General features: G+C 45.0%; 1 protein-coding gene across 3 annotated transcripts in view; it reads left to right on the plus strand.

Moving 5' to 3' along the window:
• urod (uroporphyrinogen decarboxylase) overlaps positions 1–23,616 on the plus strand; it is a 57,968-nt gene that overhangs the window by 16,513 nt on the left and 17,839 nt on the right. Inside the window, exons 8-9 of one of the 3 annotated variants that reach the window (XM_067990097.1) lie at positions 3,256–3,334; positions 18,768–18,841. The exons of the other annotated variants lie outside the window; for them this stretch is intronic. Coding sequence (XP_067846198.1) covers positions 3,256–3,334; positions 18,768–18,826 — 138 coding nt within the window. The 3' untranslated portion in view covers positions 18,827–18,841. Of the gene's footprint in view, positions 1–3,255; positions 3,335–18,767; positions 18,842–23,616 lie in introns of those variants that run through there. 3 annotated transcript variants of the gene reach the window in all.

Here is a 23,616-nt window from a genome sequence, read left to right on the forward strand (position 1 = left end):
CTTTTTCTTCTCTCACATCTTTACATATACATAAGATGACCCCTGCACCCCTTAAAACAGTTTGGAGCTCCTCATTTAAATGAGAGCACTAGTATAAAACCTGATAACAATATCAAAATCTCATCTGCACAGATGTGCTGTCACGGGAAAACCAGCTGACACAACACTTCACAGAATTAAAAATAAAAGTTTTTTTAAAAATGAATAAGGGGAATAAGCTCTCATGTAATAGAAAATGGGATTAAATTCATATCTTAACATTAAACTTGTATTTGAAAGACTTAATGAACAGATCTGCAGAGCTTTATATTCTCAGGATTGACGTGCTGCTACAGCACCAGGCAAACCTTGCAGACTCGGCAGGATTTCATGACTGGAGAGGATTTTTTTTAAACCAGCGTCACAAGGGCTTGAGACAGCAGCAAGAAATCTGAGTCACCTGTTTTTTTTCCTTATTAGTATTGACCTCATATTGTTTCCATTTCTTTAGTACAATACTTAAAGCTATATATATAAAAAAATAAAAGCTGAAAATGTTAGTTTACTTTGATTTCCCTTCCTATCTATGGGGAAGCATTTGACTTCTTTTCAGTGCTTGTGCCACCCATCGCCTCCAGTGACACTGTTGAGATTGGGATCTCATGTTTGTATGGGTAGGGGAGAGGAATTGCAGGGGTGGGAGTGGAGGTTATAACCTACCAAAGCACTGGGTAACATGTTCTTTTTAGAAGTTTAACGGGAAGTTCATTGTCACACTTTGGAGGGGAGTGCAGTAATACCAGAGAGGAGCACAGAGGACTTCTGGTTCAAGGACTGCTGTCAATTCTTCCCTTTAACAATTGGTAGGAGTTGTGATTCAAGATAAAAGATTGTTTTGTGTAATGCTGCCCCTGATGCACTTGGTTCCTTTTTGATGGCCTGAGTAAGGAGACATTATTCACAGGCCTTGTTCATGATATAATTGAAATGGAAATTTGTGATGTCACAGCAAGGGGAGTCTTACACAAAATGTACTCGGGACAACATCTTAGTGGATTCTACTGGAAAAGGTAAAAAAAGAGACCCAAAGCTAATTCAGGAACCCTGTCAAAAATTCCATTCCAACCCCTCAAAGGTGATCAGGTAAGCCCCAGGAGACTCCAACCTACTTATTGTCTGATATCTTACCTTCTGCTGTGATGTTGTACTTTTCCAAACATGCAGTTAACACCTAGAAGGATTGCAAGGAGTTGGTCTTCACTACCGGTTCCTGAATTCTGTCTCATCCACGTGCAGCATCACTCCCTGCTTCCCCAATTTAAATAGATGGCTCCTACTTCTACCCAGCCCCATCACCTCAAACAGTCTATTCACTTGTACATTACAGATGCCCGTAATAATTTTAAAGACATGAATAAGATCCCCTCTATGCCTCTCCAGTGTATCCAAACCCAAGACACACAGTCTACTAGCTCAGTCTACTTAGGACAGGGATCATCCTCGTTGCCCTCCTCTTTACCTTCTCCAGACCAACATATCCTGCTTGAGGTATTGGGACCAAAGGAGGCCATCAAAGCCCTGGTGTTATACTGAACATTTTGGGCAATACAGCCCACGGCTCTGTTTGTTTTGGCTGCAGCCACCTGACACTGAGCTTCGGAGTGGGATCACTCCCAAGTCTCTCACTTATCCTGTCACCTTTAACTGCTACCGATTCATGTTATAATCTGTACCTGAATTCTGAATACCTTCGTGCATAACTGCACACTTAAGGACATTTGCCAATCTCTGGTCTACTTCTCCCATTCTATCCAGATCCAGTTGTAATCTATTTCCTTTTTCTGAGGTTCTGACTCTACAGCACAATTTACTATCATCTGTGAATTTATTAACTATACTGAATTTGCCCTGCTTCAAATAGTTAATAAACTAATAAATAGGAAGAAACCCAGCACTGAACCCTGAGGCACCCTACTAGTGACTTGCTTCCATTGGGAAGAAGTCCCAATTGAAATCACCCTTTGTCTACGGTCCTTTAGCCAATTTGTGATCTAACTCAATATTCCCCCATGACACCATGGGATTTAATTTTAGCACAAGTCCCTAATGTGGAACTTCATCAGAAGCTTTTCGAAATCTAAGTAGATGACATCTACCATTCTAGTAACTTTAAACAACCGGATCAGATTTGTCAAACATGACTTCTGTTTTCTGAAGCCGTGTTGAGTATCCCCTATCAAGCCTGAGCATTCTAGGTGATCATGAATAGCATCCCTAATAATGCTTTCCATTCATTTCCTCACCACTGAGGTTGAAATCACCAGTCTATAGTTGCCAGGTTATGATTTTAATCTTTTCTTAAATAGGAGCACAGGAACAGGAATAAGCTATTCAGCTCCCCCACCCCTGAGCCTGTTCCACCATTCAATTAGATCATGCCTGATCTGTACTTCAACTTCATTTACCTGCCGTTGATCCATAACCCTTGATACCCTTACCTAAATAAAAATCTGCCACACTCGATCATGAAAATTTTAATTTACCAAGCATCATTAGCCTTTTGAGGGAGAGAATTCTGCATTTCCACTACACTTTGTGCAGAAGTGCTTCCTGATTTCACTGCTGAATGGCCTAGCTCTAATTTTAATATTGTGCCCCCTTGTTCTAGATTCCCCCACCAGAGGAAATAGCTTCCCTGCATCTACTCTATCAAATGCTTTTATCATTTTAAATAGGGGAACTACACGCATCCTCTTCCAATCATCCATCGCTTCGCTTCCCTGCTTTTCAGTGAACTATTGAAAATATTTACCGGGGCTTCACCACCAACCTCAGCCATTTCTGTCAGTACTCTAGTATAAATAAAATCTTGTGTTGGTTCTTTTTCTACCTTGAGCCTCTTTAATTTAGTTCTTGAGATGTGTAAACAATTCATTTGAGTTTTAGTTTTATTCACTACAAGGGGCAGGTTGAACCCTCCCACAATTAAAAACTGTTGCATCTATAATTCTACCTGAACCATCCTGCAACAGTCTATATTAGTTCCATACCTAACCTCTGATTCCTAATATAAGCAAAAAGTGCTTTGCCATTTTGTCAATGTACAACTATTTATTTTTGTTAATATCTGAATAAAAGCATAGAACATGGTAACAAAAAGCAACTGAGATATTTGGGGTTGAAGTGCCCTTTGAGATTTTCAACTTGTTTGTTTACTTATGCTTGCTTTTATTCTTTTTTTCTTTCTTCCTCCACTTTCCATGCACCATCTCTCAGCTAAGCAGGCAGATAAGTACCTTGCTCCATTTCTGCCGCTGGGAGGTACACAGGGAGAGGAGTACAGAGTGGAGGGGAGGTAGGTACATGGTGAGAGGAGCTTGGAAGTAGGGGAGTATTGTTTCTCTTTGAGGGTGTTGACAGGCCTTGTTTGTGGGGGGTGTGTATCATTTTCTTTTTATTTCAATTTCCTGCAGTTATTTTTTGTATGTTAGTCTTTTCCATCCTTTTTCACTGCCTTATTTGACTGCTTTTGCACCTTTTTGTTCTCTTAACGGCCTTTCATAACCTCCCTGAAATCATTGCACATCAGTCACCAGTTTTCACCTTTTTCCAACAACCCTGTTTGCTGGTAATTTTAACCTTTAACTCCTCCTTGTGACCGAATTCTATTTCCTGATCATTTTTACCTGTTGTCTCATTCCTTTCCTTTTGTTTTGTTCAGTCTTAATTTTATCTTCCAGATTACACCCAGATCTGTCTTTTTATCTTTACAGATGCTGTCGGACCTGCTGTTTATTTTCAGTTTTATTTCTAGAATCCATGTTTTTCTCCATTTCACCCACCCTGTCAAACTCAGGCTGCCTTCCCTTGCTGTCCATCTGACTTACCTATAAAGTGCATGTGGTATTTATCGGGTTCAGATTAAGGGATTGGCTGATAGTGATTTGGTCCTTTCGCCTCTACAACTTAAGTTTAGCACAAACTAATAGATGAAAAGTCTCCTCTTTCTGTTAGTAGTAAAATGGTTGTGGAATGAGTTTGGTGCAGTTTTAGCTCGGGTCTTAGTGCATTCCCAAAATGTCCATATTTTACCAGCGGTAAATGGCAGTCTCTGTCTTAAGGTGTCATATGAATGGTTGACTAGTATGTGATGGGGCAATAGGGATCTTCTAGGATTTAGGCAGGGTAAAGGGAGATTTACTCTGTATTTGGCTCATTTGGATCAGCTGAATAAATCTCAAATCACCACAAAGGCCCAGATCTTTTTTTGAAATGACAGAATCTTTGGCTCGAGATAATGAAATGATTTTTCTTATTCTTTGTCCTGCTGAAATCTTAGTCATCCTGCTTGACCTTTAAGTGGTTGAGAGAAATACTTTGCACAGCAGGTCCATCCCTGCGAGATGTAGCTGTAAACAAATACAGCAGGCATCTCTGGAGAAGGAAAATCGGCCAAAAGGAGTAGATCAATTAAAGTGGTAGAAAGTTACAGAATGAGCTTTTCAGACATACCCCAGTGACATGCGCGAGTATACATGCAGAACAACTGGTCTTTGACTGCGTTTTTCACTTTTTAAATTTTATTTGGGGGAGAAAACTCCCTTGAGGATCATTGTCATATATCCGAGCCAAAAATAAAACCCAAGCACAAGATTTAAAACCTTTAGGATATATCCCACTAGAATTTTCCAGTAATCCAGCCACAGGATATTTTCAGTGTTTTCAACTTCATGTAAAGACATCCTAAATCGTTAATCTTCTGGCATGATTGTGTATCAATGAAGCTCAGCAAACTAGCTGTTGGCATCTGGATGAAGAGTGACCGTTAGCACAAAACCTGACTAAAAGCACCCCAAACATTATTTATTATTGAAAAAAATACTACTGATAGCCAGGAGCGTTTGAAAAACAATGAGGTTTGAGGATAGTTCTAAACACTCGAGCTTCTTTCTTGCAGTTTGACGTCGTCAGAACCCCTTAATTAGATTATAGCCTTGAATTCACTCAGACATTCATTATTCTCTATTAGTATATATTCAGTGTAGAATCTTTCTGTGATCAACCAAAGGTTATTTCTTAAGTTTTAAACCAACACTAATGACATTTTGAATCCTCTTGGGTGAATGCCATTGCATGTTAAGGACACAGGGTGCATTGACAGCATCTATCCTGACAACTGCTGCAAGCACAAAAAAAAAGATTTAAAACTAAATTTGGAAAAAAAAATGCACATAAAATTGGGACAGTATACACCATTAATCTATAACTGATATCGCAGTGTGATTTCAAAACTGTAATCTAATTTCAGGGTTCAGGGGCAAAATTTTAATATGCCGGTGGGAAGATTCCGGGGTGGTGGGGGGGAGTTGTGATTTGTGGGCGCCAAACCCAGAAGGGAAGTAGGAGGGTTGCCCCCTAATGAGGCCAATCGAAGCCCCTTCCAGGTTTTGCGCCCGGCAGTGATTAACAGGCTGGCTGCTGACAGGAGCTGCACGTCCTGGGTGGGGTGGGGTGCAGAGAGAGACCTCGTCGACAGGATAGAGATTGGGGTGGAGAAACAAAGATTACAGTGGAGACATCGGGATCAGAGGACAGAGGGTGGACATCGGCATCAGAGTTGGTGGGGGGAGTCCAGGCAAATTCGTTTTTAAGGTATGTTTATTTAATTTGTTTACAATGGGAAATGTAATTTTATTTAATTTATTTAGTTTATTTTTTCACTGATCCGGCCCTTCCCGCCTGGTTTAACCAGGCGTGAATGGGAAGACGTGGGAAAGCTGCCCAGGTAACGTTAAAATCTTTTTAACTATCCAATACACAAAAAATAAACTACCTTAAGTACCTCAATGAGGTACATTTTCTCCTTTAATCATCAGCCCGCCGGATTAAAGTGGGGACAGGACTTCCTGGTGACTGCTGTACGCTGCACACAGATTTGCCTGACTCTCATTCAAAAATGTGCGGGTTCCAGCCGGAATGTCTGCCCACTCCCAAAAACAGCAATTTTGATTTCCCCCCACTCCCAAACCACCCGTTTTTCCTTTTTTTAAATCGTGCCCCAGGTGTTACTTTAAAGAAGTTGAGCTTTGCTTTTGTAGTTTGCAATGTTGTTTGAACCCCCTCCATTTAGATTGCAGTCTTGCAATCATTTCCAGGCAACTATTCTGTATTTAATTCACTTAAATTTTATTCACAGTATTCAAGAGTTGTGAAATTTGATCCCAATCTTGTTCAGCATTGCAATTCTGTAGGGAAAAGTTCCATGAAGTGGTTATAGACCGGATGCAACCAGTTGAGGTACAACACGTGGAGTTAGACAGGGCATGGTGTATGCAATACAGTTGCATCTTGGCACAGAATGGTAGAATGCAGGTTATTCCCACGTAGTAAGTTCCCATTCTCTCTGGGAGGGGTTGAAAAGAGACGAATGACTTCTGTATAAGGACATCCAGGTTATGGGAGGCAAACAAGTGAACCCACAGCATTTTTATGTACCTCCTAGTGGTTGCTTAGAGTAGTATTGGTGGAGAACACCTGCCCATATTTTCAGTCAGAGAATAGTGTGTTGGGAGGTAGAATTATATTGGTATATACTTTGAATGTTAATACAACATCACTTTACTGTTTTAAAATGGTTATGCCTCCCTTCCCACTTTCCATTCTCAGGACACCTGATCTGTAGCAGCCACTGAATGTGATATTTGCAGAAGTTAAATTAAAATGTGTAGAGATACTGTTCTAAACTCCATAGTGCTTTAGTGATTTCTCATTTTAATGGTGCATGATAATTCACCTCCCTCACATTGTTTTTGGTTCAATGACTCCTCCAAACTACTTACCAAATCTTTCTCTTTCCCCCACCCAGAATGTTGTTGGCATTTACCGTTAGAACCATAGAAGTTTATAGCTCAGGAGGAGGCCATTTGGCTCATCGTGCCTGTGCCAGCTTTTTGCTAGAGAAGATGCAATGACCTGTGCCTCGTATTCGCTGTGGGGAAGCATTGCATGCTCTTAACAACTTTTCTTTAAAGAAGATTTTCCTAACCTCTCTGCTCACTCTCATGGTGACATTCTTAAATTGATGACCCCTCGTCACTGCTCAATCAGAGGAATAGTCTTTCTCTATTCACCCTTTCAAAACCCTTCAAATTTTAAAAGCCTCTAATAAATCTCCTCTTAGGCTCCCTTTGCTCCAGTGGAAATAATTGAATCTATGCTGTATCATTGTTCATGACTTCAATACCCTTTTTATAATGGGGTGTCCAAAGCTGCGCGCCCAACTCCGCAACTATGGCCTAACCATTGCCATGTACAAATATATTATAACCTGTTTCTTTTTATACCTGTGTCACTCTTTACAAAACCCAAAATGCTGTTTTGCCTTTTTTTAATGACTTTATCAACCTGCACTTGTATTTTCAAGGAATTATGTATTTGCATCCTTGGGTCTTTCTGCTCTTCCATACCTTTTAGCATCTTTCCATTGATTGTGTACTCCCATTCCTTGTTTTTCCCCTCAAAATGCATCATCTTATGCTTCTCCACATTAAATTGCATCTGCCACCTTTTTGCTAATTTTACTAAACCATCTAGATTCTTCTGAAGTCTTTTACACAGTCCTGTTTGCCAAACCCCCTGCTTGTGTGTTGTCAGCAAATTTCAATGCTCCTTGTGCCCAAGGCTGTGTGTGTATCAAGAACAAAAGTGAACCGAGCATTCATAGCTGGGGTGCACCACTCTTCCAATTTGAGCAACGCCCATTAATCCTAACTTTTTCCTCTCCATCAAACAGCTTTCTATGCATGCTGTTACATTTCCTCTGAATTTTTATAATAGGTTTGAAGATTCCATCTGCTGTTTGCTAACTTTTCTACCTAATTTTGGCCAAATCCCCCCTTTATCTCATTGTTCGTTTCCAGTCCAATACCCTTACCTTTGACTCTTCATTATCATTTTATGCTTTCACATTGAACCTAACTCTTTTATGGTCACCATTCCCACATCAGTTATTTGTCCCACCTCATTTCCCAGAACTAAAGCAATGCTTTCTTTGTTGGACTAGAAACATGGACTTGGAATTTTTTTGAAGCTGCTTTTGCTCTGCCACCATAGCTTCACTGGAAATGTGGTGGAAGCCCTATTTACGTACGTAAATGGGATTTCCACCACACACTGTTAACAAAGTTACGGTTGCTGAGCAGGAGCAGCTCCAAGGAAATTCCCTCCATAATGATCTACATAGCAATCTTGGATGCATTCTAAAAAATGTTCTCCACTTTGACAAAATACATTATCTTAATTCCAGTCTAGGGATAGCCAAACCACATAAGGTTGTTACCCCATTATTCTTGCACATCTCTGAACTGTCTACACATTTCCCTCTCTATCTCATCTCCACTGTTTGGTGGCCTGCAGTTCACACTGAGAATTGTACCATTTCCCTTATTACTTAAATCTATGGATTCTGTCTTTTCTATGCAACCCCTAGAACATCCTTGTGTTCTAATATATGATAGGATCCTGTTGGGGGTGAGGGCAGGTAGAAAATATTCAAAACAATTAAATGGACGGAGGAAGAAGAATGTTAACGGCGGTCATTTAAAAAAATTTCTGCAGTGGCTGAAGCTTGTTCTTTAAGCAAGATTCAAATCTGGTAATAAAGAGCAGCCACTTGCTACCGATGAGAATCACTCGTAGTCAGGTTGCACTGCATCTTCTATAGTTTTTATTTGCCACGGTTTGATTTTTGATTTTAAAAACTGATTGGGGGGAGGGAAAGGCCTTTTGCTGATAATTTGGAAATGCTGAGCATGATCGCAGTCAGTAAAATTGGTGTTGATTAGTGGAGAGCTTATTGAATTACATTGGCCATGATTTTAGCACCAGCGATCGGGTGCGTTCCTGGCAGGGGGAGTGCTCCGAAAATCGGGGATTCCTGGGGCGGGTCAGGAGCCCAGCTCCAACCCGCCCACTTCCGGGTTTCCCACAGACGCGCTGACATGCGCGCACAGCCCCCGCATGTGGGACTCCCGCCGGCAATTAAAGCCGGCGGGGTGCCGCTTAAGCTATTTATTTTGGTATTTCAGGTTGTTTACAGACCTGATTAACGAGATATTTTAGGAGGGTTGGGATTTTACAAACAACTAGGACTGTTTCCCGTACTAGGGGAAACACTCCCAGTTCAAATGGACGTGTTGCAGCCATCAGCCTGTGGCAGTTGCAAAGGACCATTTGACAGCTGGCGGGGGGAGACCCTCACTCATTGCAGGAGGCCACTCTGTCACTTTGGACAAAGTTTGGCCTCCATCACCCTCCTCCTAACAATAAAATTCACCAACTTGCACACTTACCCCGGTGTCCAGACACACGTACCTATCTTGCGGACCCCCTCAGATGTACATCTTCCGGATGGGGGCCACCGTAGCTGCAGTCATGACCTCCTTGGAGGGTGAACAGCCTCACCGTCCACGCCATCCACCTCTGACACGTGGAGCTCCACAACACAGTGCTGTGACACATCCACCTGCACAGCAGGAGGGAGGGCAACCGCAGAGAGAGATGCGTCGCAGAGGGCACTACCCTCGCCACAGGGTCCACAGACTGAGGCTCAGCTTCCTGGACCTCTCTGAGCAGCAGTGCACACGGAGGCTCAGAGTCACTCGACATGTCGTCATGGACGTCTGCAGCCTCCTTCATGCCGAGCTGCTCCCAGCTGGCCCGAGCACCATCTTCTTAACTGTCGCTGTCAACGTCACCACTGCCCTCAACAACTTCTCCGCATCCTTCCAGGGTGCCACCGGGGACATCCCCGATGTTTCTCGGTCGTCTGCACAAAAGAGCCCTGCAAATACATCTACACCCACTCTGCAGTGACACAATGGGTGGCATCAGGTGTGGGTCTTCATTGTGATCCTCAGGAAAGGGCATTATTGCACAATCCAGACAAGATTCGCAAAGACGTGGCAGTAGTGGTGCCAATATAATATGTGATGTGAGTTGATCAGAAATTAAATATAAGTAAAAACCATGACAAACCCTCAAACACCCTTGTGCATCCCCTTCATGCTCACAACACGTTTGCCTTACACTTCCTACTGCACATATGTGATGCATGCTCTGTGGCTGCAGCACAGGTAGTGACCGGTTGAGTGAGGCTGACTGTGAAAGAGATGCACGAGAGGGTGAGTATGAGATAGAGCCATGAGATTGTATGAGTATTGGGTTGAGTGGTAGTGGCGGGATGAGTACTGGTGAGGTGAGTAAGTGCAGGTAAGATGAGGATGAGGTTTGAGTGGGTGTGAGGGGTGATGTGACAGAGTAGTGTTGGCAGTGCAGAAGGAGATGTGGGGTGGGGGCGGTGATGTGGCAGACGGAGTGAAGAGGAATGAGTAAGTGTACTCACTTTGGCTGACCTACTTAGGGCATTGCAGCGCCTCCTGCACTGTATGCAGGTGGGCGATATGTTGGTGGTGCTGGTGACCTCCTCTGCCACCTCGAGCCAGGCCTCCTTGGTGGCAGAGGCAGGCCGCTTCCTCCCGCCCGCCGGGGGGAAGATCTCTGTCCTCCCCCTCCTCCTCGCCCCATCCAATGATACCTGGAGTGAGGCATCATTAAACCTGGGAGCAGCCTTCCCCCTGGGCTGCTCCATGCTGTAATTTTTCCTATTTCTTGCAGCATCAGTCAGTGGAGGACTGTCCCTTTAAGTAGAGCTCCTCCAGCTGACAGACCTTACTGCGCATGCGCAGTCCGCCCTCCGCGCAGCTCAGCAGCGGGGAACCCGGAAGACCAGGTAAGTGGATCCAATCAGCCTGCGATTGCGCACGGGGCAGACTGATTTCACCGGGCGCGTTACATACGCGCCCAATCCCCCCCCCGCCCCCCGCCGCCTCCGCCCTGGTAATATCTGGCCCATTGAGTCCACAGCACAAAAACAGGCCTTTTGGCCCAACTGGTCTATGCTGGCGTCTATGCTTCACATAAGCCTCCTCCCTCCCTACATCACCTACCCCTGTCAGCATAACCTTCTATTCCTTTCTCCCTTGTGTGCTCATCTGGCTTCCCCTTAAATGCATCTATTATGGAATTAGGGGTCACGGGGAGCTGGCAGGAAATTGGACATGAAGCTGAGTTTGGATCGGTCAAGGCCCTGTAGGTGGCAGAGCGGGCCCAGGGGCTGAGTGGCCGGGTCCTGCTCCTACTTGTGTTCTTTAGATTTGAGGTTAGGATCAGATCAGCCATGATCTTATTGAATGGCGGAGCAGGCTCGAGGGGCCGATTGGCCTACTCCTGCTCCGATTTCTTATGTTCTTATGTGATTTGCCTCAACTACTCCTTGCGGTATCATAGAATCATAGAAAATTTACGGCACAGAAGGAGGCCATTCGGCCCATCGTGTCTGCACCAGTAGCATGTTCCACATTCTTACCACTCTGGGTAAAGATGTTTCTCCCGAATTCCCTATTGAATATCTTATATTGATGTTCTTTTGCGGAGTTGAGGTCGACAATCAGTCATGATCTTATTGAATGGTGGAGCAGGCTCGAGGGGTGGTATGGCCTACTCCTGTTCCTATTTCTTATGTTCTTATGACATCTAGTTTTGGACTCCCCCACAAGTGGAAACATTTCCTCTGTCTACCCTATCAAACCCTTTCATTATCTTAAAGATCTCTATCATGTCACCCCAGTCTTTTTTCTGGAGAAAAGAACCCCAGCCTGTTTAATCTTTCCTAATAAGGTATCCTCTTAATTTTGGTATCATCCTTTTGAATCTTTTTTGCACCTTTTCCAATGCCTCTGTATCCGACCACCATATGTGTCAGGTTGGGTAGCTCAGTCAGTTGAGTGAGGGTCTTGGGTTTGAGTCATGGTACGGTTTACTCCCCCATTTATCCTTCTGAGTACCATGTAGGTGAATCTCCACAGTAGTTCTTCCGCTTGTCTGCGGAAGAACAGTAGAAATCCTGGGAAAATTACGTACTGTTTTTCTGGGGTTTCTGCAGCTCTTCCACTAAAGTTACAGCAAATGAGCAGGAAAACCCCTGCGGAAAGTCACCCCTCATATTTTAGGTTGTGGGAGAGAACAGGAGATTGAAGGCACTGAGCAGTGTTTGCCACCCTGAACCCTGCTTGCCATACTTGCAGTACTTCCTGGTTATTTGATAGTGAAATGAGGATCAACACTGGACTCTGTGGGCCCGATTTTACCAGGGGTGCGGGTTCTCGGCGGGTGGGCCAGCGCGCCCGGTGAAATTAGTGGATTGCCCACGCGATCGTAGCAGGCAACACACTAATTGGATTCACTAACCTGCTCCTCCGGGTTCCCCGCTGCTGATCTGCGCGTCGGGCGGGCTGCGCATGCGCAGTAAGATCTGTCAGCTGGAGGCGCTCTATTTAAAGGGGCAGTCCTCCACTGACACATGCTGCCACAAACAGCAAAAATTACAGCATGGAGCAGCCCAGGGGGAAGGCTGCTCCCAGTTTAATGATGCCTCACCCCAGGTATCATTAGATGGGGTGAGGAGGAGGGGGAGGACAGAGATCTTCCACCCGGCGGGCGGGAGGAAGCGGCCTGCCTCTGCCACCAAGAAGGCCTGGCTCGAGGTGGCAGAGGAGGTCACCAGCGCCACCAACATATCGCGCAGCTGCATACAGTGCAGGAGGCGCTCCAATGACCTTAGTAGGTCAGCCACAGTGAGAACACGTAGTCTTTCCCCTACACTCTGTCTGCCACAAAACTGCCCCCACCCCACATCTCCTTCGGCACTGCCAACACTACTCTGTCACATCACCCCTCATACCCACTCAAACCTCATCCTCATCTTACCTGCACCTACTCACCTCGCGAGTACTCACCCCGCCACTACCACTCAACCCAATCCTCATACAATCTCATGGCTCTATCCCATACTCACCCTCTCGTGCATCTCTCTCACGGTCAGCCTCACTCAACCTGCCACCACCTGTGCTGCAGCCACAGAGCATGCATCACATATGTGCAGTAGGAAGTGTAAGGCAAACGTGTCGTGAGCATGAAGGGGATGCACAAGGGTGTTTGAGGGTTTGTCATGGTTCTTTCTTCTATTGAATTAAAGAACAACTCACATCACACATTATATTGGCACCACTACTGCCATGTCTTCGTGAATCCTGTCCGGTTTGTACAATAATGCCCGCTCCTGGGTATCCCTATGAGGACCCACCACTGATGCCACCCAGTGTGTCACTGCAGAGTGGGTGTAGGTGTATTTGCAGGGCTCTTCTGCGCCGACGACTGAGAGACATCGGGGATGTCCCCGGTTGCAGCCTGGAAGGCTGTGGAGCAGAAGTTCGGGAGGGCATTGGTGACTTTGACAGCGACAGGTCGGAAGATGGTGCACGGGCCAGCCAGGAGTAGCTCGGCATGAAGGAGGCTGCAGATGTCCACGGCTACATGTCGACTGACTGAGCCTCCGTGTGCACTGCTGCTCAGAGAGGTCCAGGAGGCTGAGCCTCGGTCTGTGGAACGTGTGGCGAGGGTAGTGCCCTCTGCGACGCATTTCTCTCTGCGGTAGCCCTCCCTCCTGCTGTACAGGTGGATGTGTCCCAGCACTCTGTTGTGGAGCTCCACGTGTCAGAGGTGGATGGCGAGGCTGGTGATGCTGTTCGCCCTCCGAGGAGGTCATGACTGCAGCTACGGCGGCCCCCATCCGCAAGATGTACATCTGAGGGGGTCCGCAAGGTAGGTACATGTCTCCGGACCCCGGGGTAAGTGTGCAGGTTGGTGACTTCGACCATCAGGAGGAGGGTGGTGGAGGCCAAACTTTGTCCCAAGTGACAGAGCGGCCTCCTGCAATGGCTGAGGGTCTCTTTCCCCCCCCAACCTGTCAAATGGACCTTTGCAGCTGCCACAGGCTGACAGCTGCAACACGTCCATTTCAAGTGGGAGTGTTTCCCCCAGTGTGTGAAACAGTCCCATGTTTATCCAAAATCACACACAGTCCCTTAATCAGGTCAGTTAATGACCTGAACAAGCAAAGTAAATACTGTTAAGTGGCATCCCGCTGGCTTTAATTGCCTGCGGGATTCCCACCAGCGGGGGCTGCGCGCACACGCCGGCGCGTCATCGGGGAACCCGGAAGTGGGTGGGATCGAGGCGCGATCCGGTCCCGCACCTGGATTTCGGGATTTTCGGGGCCCCCCCGCCGAGAACGCACCCGGTAGCGGGTGCTAAAATCGGGCCCTGTGTGCCTAATGGAGACCGACTTCCATGGGTGATCGATCTCCCTTTCCCTGCCTGTTGTGCACCTAGATACTTGTTTTACTTTTGGCTTGTTCATGGCTTATAATTTATTCAGTAGCCAAATATTTTGACTCTTGGTTTTTTAAAAAAGTTAAATTTGCTCCCTGACTCTCTCTCTCGCTTTGTTTTATGGGACTGTTTGTGTGAATATTTGCTTGCATGCTGGGCTCTATTCTGAGAAAAAACAAACATAATTGGAAAAGGTTCAAAGAATGGTATCAGATCTTAAATCAGTAATGGTGAGGAGAGGTCAAAGGAGTTTAATTGGTGCTCATTGGGTGGGGGTTGGGGTAGAATCAGTTGGTTTGACATGAAGTTCTTATCACTAGGGGCACGAATGTGATTATAAAGTTAGGAACCAAATGTAACTTGAATAACTATTTCACCCTTAGAGGATGGGGTGGACTGTCGACAAGCATGACAAATGCAGGCTTGACTCAAGCATCCAAAAAGGAAATGCACAGATTCCCTCTACCCACTGTTGAATCAGAATTTGTGCTTGATGGCACGGGAGGAAAGAGATAAACATTGTGGACCTAAAGAATTGTGAGAGATGAGCTGAATAGCCTTGTCTTGTTCTTAACTTGGGGAACTTTTGTATCCTGTAATCACGTTACACTGATCCACTGTTATTTCCCCAAAGCAGTTTTAATACAAGCATATTCCGATGATGTACATATTCAAGAAGGGAGTGAGACAGAAAGCAGGTAACTAACTATACACCAGTTAGCCTATCATCTGTCATTGGGAAAATGCTAGAATCCATTATTAATGAAGTAGTAGCAAGACATTTGGAGACTCGTAATACAATCAAGGAGAGTCAACATGGTTTTATGAAGGGGAAATCATATCTGACAAATTTATTAGAGTTCTTTGAGGAAGTAACGGGCAGGGTGGATAAAGGGGAACCAATGGATGCAGTATATTTGGATTTCCAATAGGCATTTGATAAAGTGCCACATAAAATATTACTGCACAAGATAAGAGCTCATGATGTTGGGGGTATTATACTGGCATTGATAGAGAATTGGTTAACTAACAGAAAACAAAGAGTCGGGATAAAAGTGTCATTTTCAAAATGGCAATCTGTAACTAGTGGGGTGCTGCAGGGATCAGTGCTCGGGCCTCAACTATTTACAATATATATCAATGACTTGGATGAAGGAACAGTGTGTCTTCTGGCCAAATTTGCTGATGATGCAAAGATAGGTGGAAAAGCAAATTGCGATGAGGACACAAAGGGCTCGATTTTAGGATCGTGTTTCCGGCGGGTTCCCAGCGGGGTGGCCCCGAAAATCCCGATATCCGGTCACGTGACCGGATCGCGACAAAATCCCGGCCACTTCCGGGTACCGCGCTGACGTGCGGGGCTGCGCGCGCAAGCCCCGCTGGTGGGAATCCCGCAGGCAATTAAAGCCAGCGGGGTTCCACTTGAGAGTACTTACCTTGCTCGTTGTGGTCAGTTAATGAGATGAAGCAGCTGTCAAAAGAGGAAGTGTGGGATTTTCGGTTCAAGGCAGTGAGTTTCCCACACTGGGGGAAACAGTCTCCCTCCAACCAGGCGTGTTGCAGCCAGCAGCCTGTGGCAGGTGCCAAGGTGCGCTCCACGGGGGAGAGCCCTCACCCACGCAGGAGGCCACCGCGTCACATAGGGCAACCCCTGCCCTCCACCACCCCCCGCCAAGCCAGAGGACAGACCAACACGAAACCGCAGCCCCAGTCCGAGGAACCATACAGCTACCCTGCACAACCCCTCAGACCAACACCTGCCAGTTGGGTGGTGTGTGGAGACCCTCGGAGGACGAAGAGCATGACCAGCACCAGCAGCCTCGCAGTCCACGCCGTCCGCCGCAGAGACGTGGATCCCCCCAACACGGTGTTGTTGGACGCCCACCTGCACAGCAGGAGGGAGGGCTACCGCAGAGAGAGACGCGTCGCAGAGGGCACTACCCTCGCCACAGTGTCCACAGACCGAGGCGCAGCTCCCCGGACCTCTCCGAGCAGCAGTGCACAGGGAGGCGCAGATTCGCTCGACATGTAGTCGTGGAGATCTGCAGCGTCTTTCATGCCGAGCTGCTCCTGGCTGGCCCCAGCACCAACTGCTTACCTGTCGCTGTCAAAGTCACCACTGCCCTCCACAGCTTCTCCTCCGCATCCTTCCAGGGTGCAGCCGGCTACACCGCCGATGTCTCTCAATCGTCTGCGCGGACGAGCCCTGCAAATACACCTGCACCTACTCTGCAGTAACACGATGGGTGGCATCAGTGGTGGGTCCTCATAGTGATACCCAGGAGCGGGCATTATTGGACACAACGGACAGGATTCGCGGAGACATGGCAGTGGTGGTGTCAATATAATGTGTGCTGTTTGTTGCTCTGAAATTCAATATGGGTAACACCCATGACAAACTCTCAGACACCCTTGTGCACCCCCTTCATGCTGACGAGACGTTTGCCTTACGCTGCCTACTGCACATATGTGATGCATGCCCTGTGGCTGCAGCACAGGTGGTGGCAGGTTGAGTGAGGCTGGCCGTGAGGGAGATGCACGAGAGGGTGAGTATGGGATGGAGCAATGAGATTGTATGAGGATTGGGTTGCGTGTTAGTGGCAGGGTGAGTACTGGCGAGGTGAGTAGGTGGAGGTAAGATGAGGATGGGGTGTGAGTGGGTATGAAGGGTGATGTGACAGAATAGTGTTGGCGGTGCCGAAGGAGATGTGGGGTGGGGGCAGTGTTGTGGCAGACGGAGTGTCGGGGAAAGACTTCGTGTTCTCACTGCGGCTGACCTACTGAGGTCATTGGAGCGCCTCCTGCACTGTATGCAGGTGGGTGATATGTTGGTGCCGCAGGTGACCCCCTCTGCCACCTCGAGCCAGGCCTTCTTGGTGGCAGAGGCAGGCCGCTTCCTCCCGCCCGCCGGGGGGAAGATCTGTGTCCTCCCCCTCCTCCTCACCCCATCTGATGATACCTGGGGTGAGGCATCATTAAACTGGGAGCAGCCTTCCCCCTGGGCTGCTCCATGCTGCAATTTGTCCCATTGGTTGCAGCATCTGTCAGTGGAGGACTGGCCCTTTAACTAGAGAGCCTCCAGCTGACAGATCGTACTGCGCATGCGCAGCCCGACCGACGCGCAGGCCAGCGCCGTGGACCCCGGAGGAGCAGGTAATTGATTCCTCTTAGTGGGTTGCCTGCTACGATCACGTGGGCAACCCACTAATTTCGCCGAGCGTGTTGGCCACGCTCCCGGAGGACCACCCGCTGGGAACCCGCAGGCCTGCTAAATTCGGGCCCAAAGTGTCTGCAAAGGGATATTGACAGGTTAAGCGAATGGGCAAAAATTTGACAGATGGAATATAATGTGGGAAAATGTGAAGTCATCCACTTTGGGAGGAAAAATAAAAAAGCAAAATATTATTTGAATGGAGAAATACTACAAAATGCTGCGTTACAGAGGGATCTGGGTGTCCTCGTACATGAAACACAAAAAGTCAACATACAGGTGCAGCAGGTAATCCGGAAGGCAAACAGAGTATTGGCCTTTATTTCTAGGGGGATGGAGTATAAAAGCAGGGAAGTCATGCTACAACTGTACAGAGTGCTGGTGAGACCACACCTGGAGTACTGCATACAGTTCTGGTGCCCTTATTTAAGGAAGGACATACTTGCATTGGAGGCAGTTCAGAGAAGGTTCACTAGGTTGATTCCAGGTATGGAAGGGTTGTCTTATGAGGAAAGATTGAACAGGTTGGGTCTATACTTATTGGAGTTTAGAAGAATGGGTGGAAATCTTATTGAAACTTACAAGATTCTGAGGGGACTCGATAGGGTAAATGCTGAGAGGATGTTACCCCTCATGGGGGAATCTCAAGCTAGGGGGCATAAGGGGTCGCCCGTTTAAGACGGAAATGAGGAATTTCTTCTCCCAGAGGGTCGTGAATCTTTGGAATTCTTTACTCCAAAAAGCTGTGGAGACTGAGTCATTGAATACATTCAAGGCTGAGTTAGACAAATTTTTGATCAGCAAGGGAGTCAAAGGATATGGGGAAAAGCGGGAAAGTGGAGTTAAGGTAAAAATCAGATCAGCCATGATCTCATTGAATGGCGGAGCAGGCTCGAGGGGCCGAATGACCTACTCCTGCTCCTATCTCTTATGGTCTCTTATGGTTACAGTCGGGGGTGACTGTTAACTATGACCAGAGTGCTAGTAGTTACTAGACTGAGAGGCATTTCCTTTTGATTCCTTCCCTTTCCCTGGAAAATAATGATGGCTGGGACAAGTGCACAAACTACTAAATCATATTTAGTTACAAAACTATTTCCTCTAATCCACTGACCTTAATCACTCCTGGCCTGAGGCACCCATTGGGTTTAGAGATGTTAAAGGCAACATTTCTAGTTAATCCTGCAATCAGTGCAACTTTATAATTATAGGGATATATTTTCCTTTGTTTTCTAATTTTAGCAGATAAGTAACCATGAGTATTCTTGTGTCTAATTCTCTGATACAGAAAGAATAGCCCTATATACTCCATCTTGGAATTATTGCTGTGCCTGCTTGCACCACTAGATAGAGCTGAAGAAAATCCTTACTGTACTTTCCTTTTGTATCCTGTTCACTGCTGAGATTATCGCTAGGATGAAGTATAAGTAGAGAAAGCGCCTCTTATAGGGCACAATCATGTAAGTACGTGGGTTGATATGTTTGCTGTTTCTTGAGGAAAAGATGATATAGTTTCCTTTTTCATCCGCCCTATTCTGTATACAAAACTGGTTAAAATTTCTTGCAAAACATGTTTCTCACAGTTACAATGCCCCTTTAATGTGAACACAAGCCCTTTGTCCAGTTGCTACATTAAACAAACATTTTGTTCCCTTTGAACAAAAGTGCTCATTAATGATTTTCAACTGTGCTGATAGCATTGCTGTAGTTCAGTACTGACGTAAAATCTTGTTGCTGTAGTAAATATTTAGTTTTTAAAAGATTCTATTCTGCAGTTGAGGCCTATGATTTGTAAGTTATTGCTCCTCAGGTTGCAGGAATTGTGATGTGTTACAATGGCATCAGGCACTACAGCATGCAATTTTGGATGTCAGAGTTTGTTCTCTTATACTGTCGGACTTGAGCCTCCCCACCCAGTGAAAAGCCTCGTGATGTCTTATGCATATGGTATTTTGTGTGTTTCTTCACATGAACACTTGGTGTCATCACCTCCCCTGCAAGGTCAATGGTTCAATCTCTTAACTCTCCAGCTGATTGTTTTCCTTACCTCTTCACCTTGGTGTCCTGCATTTATGGGCCTTAGCATTTCATCTTGGTTTCTCATTAATACTAACAATATATTTAAATATTCACTATCATGTGAGTTTTAATGGTCTCTATTATTTTTTCCTAAAAAGAATTGTACTTAAAAGGGGAAAAGCGGGTCTGTAACCTCATTGGATATGACAGTAAACCACATTCACAAAACTACCCCGGCCAAGTGGAGAGGGACAGCTAATCCATAATCTGCATAAATACAATGGCTTTCTAGACATCTATGGAGTCTGCTCGTGGCCAGATTTGCCTTAGTGCAGCCTGACCATCTCTGATCTCCCAGAAATCTTATTTCAAATAAGCTACTACCGAATTTGTTAACCCATAAGCCATCAAGCTTATAGATTTTATTTTTTGCTTTAAAAGGCAGTTTTTAATACAGATTAATTAGAATCTAGATCTTTTCTCCTGTACTGTATTTTCTAGATAATTAACACAATGCAATCATTTTTTAACAAATGAATTTTGTCAAAAAGGAGGTCATTAATTGTGTCTTTTTTGTCCACTACTTCCTATTTGCAGAATGCAAATACAAGGGGGTTAGAGCTGTACATCAGGTCACCTCTCGGCAGAGTATTACCTTCTTAATGAGGGATTCTGAGAGTTAAGGATAAAATCGTTACAAATAATTCTGGTTAACTTAAACCTCATTTTTGTTTTATTTGATTCAAATATTTAATACTTGTTTCTTTAATGCATGTTGGTGCCATCATCAGAGGTACTGGCCTCGGCTGGTTAGTTACTGCATCTGGCACTGTAGGGGGCTAAAATAACATATGCTGTTGATGCTGACGCACTTCAGTTGATGGCTGTTTCTGTTAATATTAATTCAGTTCCCCCTCGCTGCTGCAGCTTTGACTGGTTAAACAAAATATATAAAATCTATTGAAAAGAGTGGATCAAAACAGAAAGATGTTAGCATTAATTAGAATTCTGTACTTATTTAATTTTTATAAAACCACAACTGCTGACTTCATGAAACATCTTATTTTATGGACATAATGTCAACATGAAGGAAAAATGGTTTACTGACCTCACTGGGATTAATTCACAATCCATACATTAGTTTTGTTGCATTTAAATTTATTGTTTCCAATTTTAATTGCTTCCCTAACATGGGATTTAGATAAAAGACAATGGGAAACAACTTTTGCCCACATACTCTTACTATAATTCATTCCTAACTTTGCTTCTTCTCAGTTATCAGAACTCGAGTTATGTATTGTGTATCCACTTTGTTTAAAATGTACTTTTTCTTGTTTTCTTCCATTACACTGACATGGTGAGTTTCTCAGTAGGGTTAGGAGCCATGGATCCACAGGAGAGCCATGTTCTCCTATCAGCCCATCCATGCAGTGGTTCTTCAAATGATGCAGGCGCTGTGGACTATTGCACAGTAAAGATGTAGAGAATGATTCCTGGGTAACAGCCACTAACATGTTTCAGTGATCAAACATCATTTGAATATTAACTGAGTGTGCCAACAATAGAAGCTGCCATTTCCTTTTAAGAAGCCTACTTGAGAAGGCCAGGTCACAAGACATGCATGCCAGTAATACAGTTGCCTAGTGGTTATGCTACTGGACTAGCAACTGAGAAGTCGAGAGTTCAAATCCCACTTTGGCAAATTGTGAAATTAAATTCAGTAAGTCTGCTAGTTTGTGGGCTGGCATCAGAACATGAAAGCTGTCAGATTGTTTTAATAATCACCCTTGTTCAGTAATTTCCTTCAGGGAAATTACATGCCAACCCTACCTGGACATTTATAGATATAGATCTATGACTCCAGTCCCACACTATGTGGTTGACTCTTAATGCCCTCAGTGAAACTAGGGACAGGCAATAAATACTGCCTTACCAATGTCGCCCACATTCCAAAATCAGATAATAAACAAGGTTTGGTTTTTTTTGTGTGCATCATAGAAACATAGAAAATAGGAGCAGGAGTAGGCCATTCGGCCCTTCGAGCCTGCTCTGCCATTCAAAATGATCATGGCTGATCCTCTATCTCAATACCTTATTCCCGCTCTCTCCCCATACCCCTTGATGTCTTTTGTGTCTAGAAATCTATCTAGCTCCTTCTCAAATATATTCAGTGACTTGGCCTCCTCAGCCTTCTGTGGTAGAGAATTCCACAGGTTCGCCACCCTCTGAGTGAAGAAATTTCTCCTCATCTCAGTCCTAAATGTCCTACCCCGTATCCTGAGACTGTGACCTCTCGTTCTGGACCCCCAGCCAGGGGAAACATCCTCCCTGCATCCAGTCTATTTAGCCCTGTCAGAATTTTATATGTTTCAATGGGATCTCGTCTCATTCTTCTAAACTCGGGTAAATACAGGCCAAGTCGACCCAATCTCTCCTCATACGACAGACCTGCCATCCCAGGAATCAGTCTGGTGAACCTTCGCTGCACTCCCTCTATGGCAAGTATATCCTTTATCAAGATGAGGGAGGTCTTAGGCACTCATTATCAGCATCAAGCACCCCTTGGTCAGGTATAGAACGGTTAGATGCAGAATAAAGTTCCCTTTACTTTGCCCCAATAATGTGCATCAGCTCTAACCTCAGAAAAGCACCAATTACAAATATATTTCTATTTACCACACCATTCTCTCGGAGTGAGATTACCAATTAAGAGACCCACCCAGAGCTAGATTAAAACTGTTCAAACTCATTTCACAAAGGACCCTTACAACCAGCAGCTCATCTTGTCAGTTTGGACTAGATTTGAACCCAAGTCAGAGGTGAAAGATGAGTGTGTAACCTAGATTTTATTTGAAAAGTATTTTTTTTTGTTAATTGCACAGCAGCTGTTGATCTATACAAAGTTAAATAAAGCAATCTTTTTTCTTTTAAATCTGTTTTAGGACCTTAAATCCCAATATCAAGTTTTGATTTCTTGGGGGAGGGTGTGTGGAGAGGATTGCTTTTCCACTCCTGTTTATGCTGGTTTAGCTTATATGCCTCTCCAAGACATTCTGTATGGCTGCTTTGATTCCAGTAGACATTTTAATACATCTGCATGTTCTCTAATCTGTTCAGTGATCTGTGTTGACCTCCCCCAGATTGGAGAGTGTGTATATATACAGTACCTCAATTGTAATGTTAGAATTACTCTCGTATGCATACATTCTGTACAGTGTTCAGACCAATACATTTTGAATGTTTAAAGATTGTGGTATAAAGGGCTCCAGAATCCTAATCTGTTTGCTATAATTAAAGAGTTTCATTTTATAAATAATTTTTCTTCTCCTGCATTAGTCATTGTCTGTGCATACGCACCTGTGCATACCATTCACTGGATGAGGCAGCTTATCCATGAACTGGATTAATTCCAGCAATGGCACTTTGTGCCATCATGAAGTTAAAATAGCAGGACAAAATAGAGGTGCTCATGCAGTGGTTCATAATACTGAATTTATGCTGGTCATGGCACTACTGAGATGTACAGGCCATGTTATCAGCGATGACTGCCAAAGTAAGTAGTCTATAACATGCTGGAAAATGGCAAACCAATCCCACAAAGTCAGAAGAAAGGTGTCTCTCTTCTCCCTATCTCTAATCCCCAGTCCTACCCTCCGCTCCCAAACTCTCCATTCCTCTGATTCTGGCCTCTTGTGCATCCCCCTCTCGTTGCCCCACGATTGGTGCCCATGCGTTCAGCTGCCTAGGCCCCACATTATGGAATTCCCTCCCAAAACCTCTCTGGCTCTCCATCCCCTTCTCCTCCTTTAAGACCATCCTTAAAACCTACCTCTTTGACCAAGCATTAGGTCACAGCTACTAATATGTCCTCCTTTGGCTCGGAATCCAGCTTTTTTGTCTACACCTCTTTAAAGTGCTTTGGAATGTTTTTCTATGTTAAAGGTGCCATGCAATGCAAATTGTGGTGGTGAAGGTGGCGGCATTATATAACCTATCCCTTGATCTTGATGGATGGGATAACCTGGCAACTGAGCACGTGAAGTGGCACACAGCTGTTCAACTAGGTGTGAAGACATATGAACAATACACCATTTAGTAACTAGAAACAAAAAGCCAAG

The sequence above is a fragment of the Heptranchias perlo genome, chromosome 9 (genome assembly GCF_035084215.1).
Source record: "Heptranchias perlo isolate sHepPer1 chromosome 9, sHepPer1.hap1, whole genome shotgun sequence".
Lineage (NCBI taxonomy): Eukaryota > Metazoa > Chordata > Chondrichthyes > Hexanchiformes > Hexanchidae > Heptranchias > Heptranchias perlo.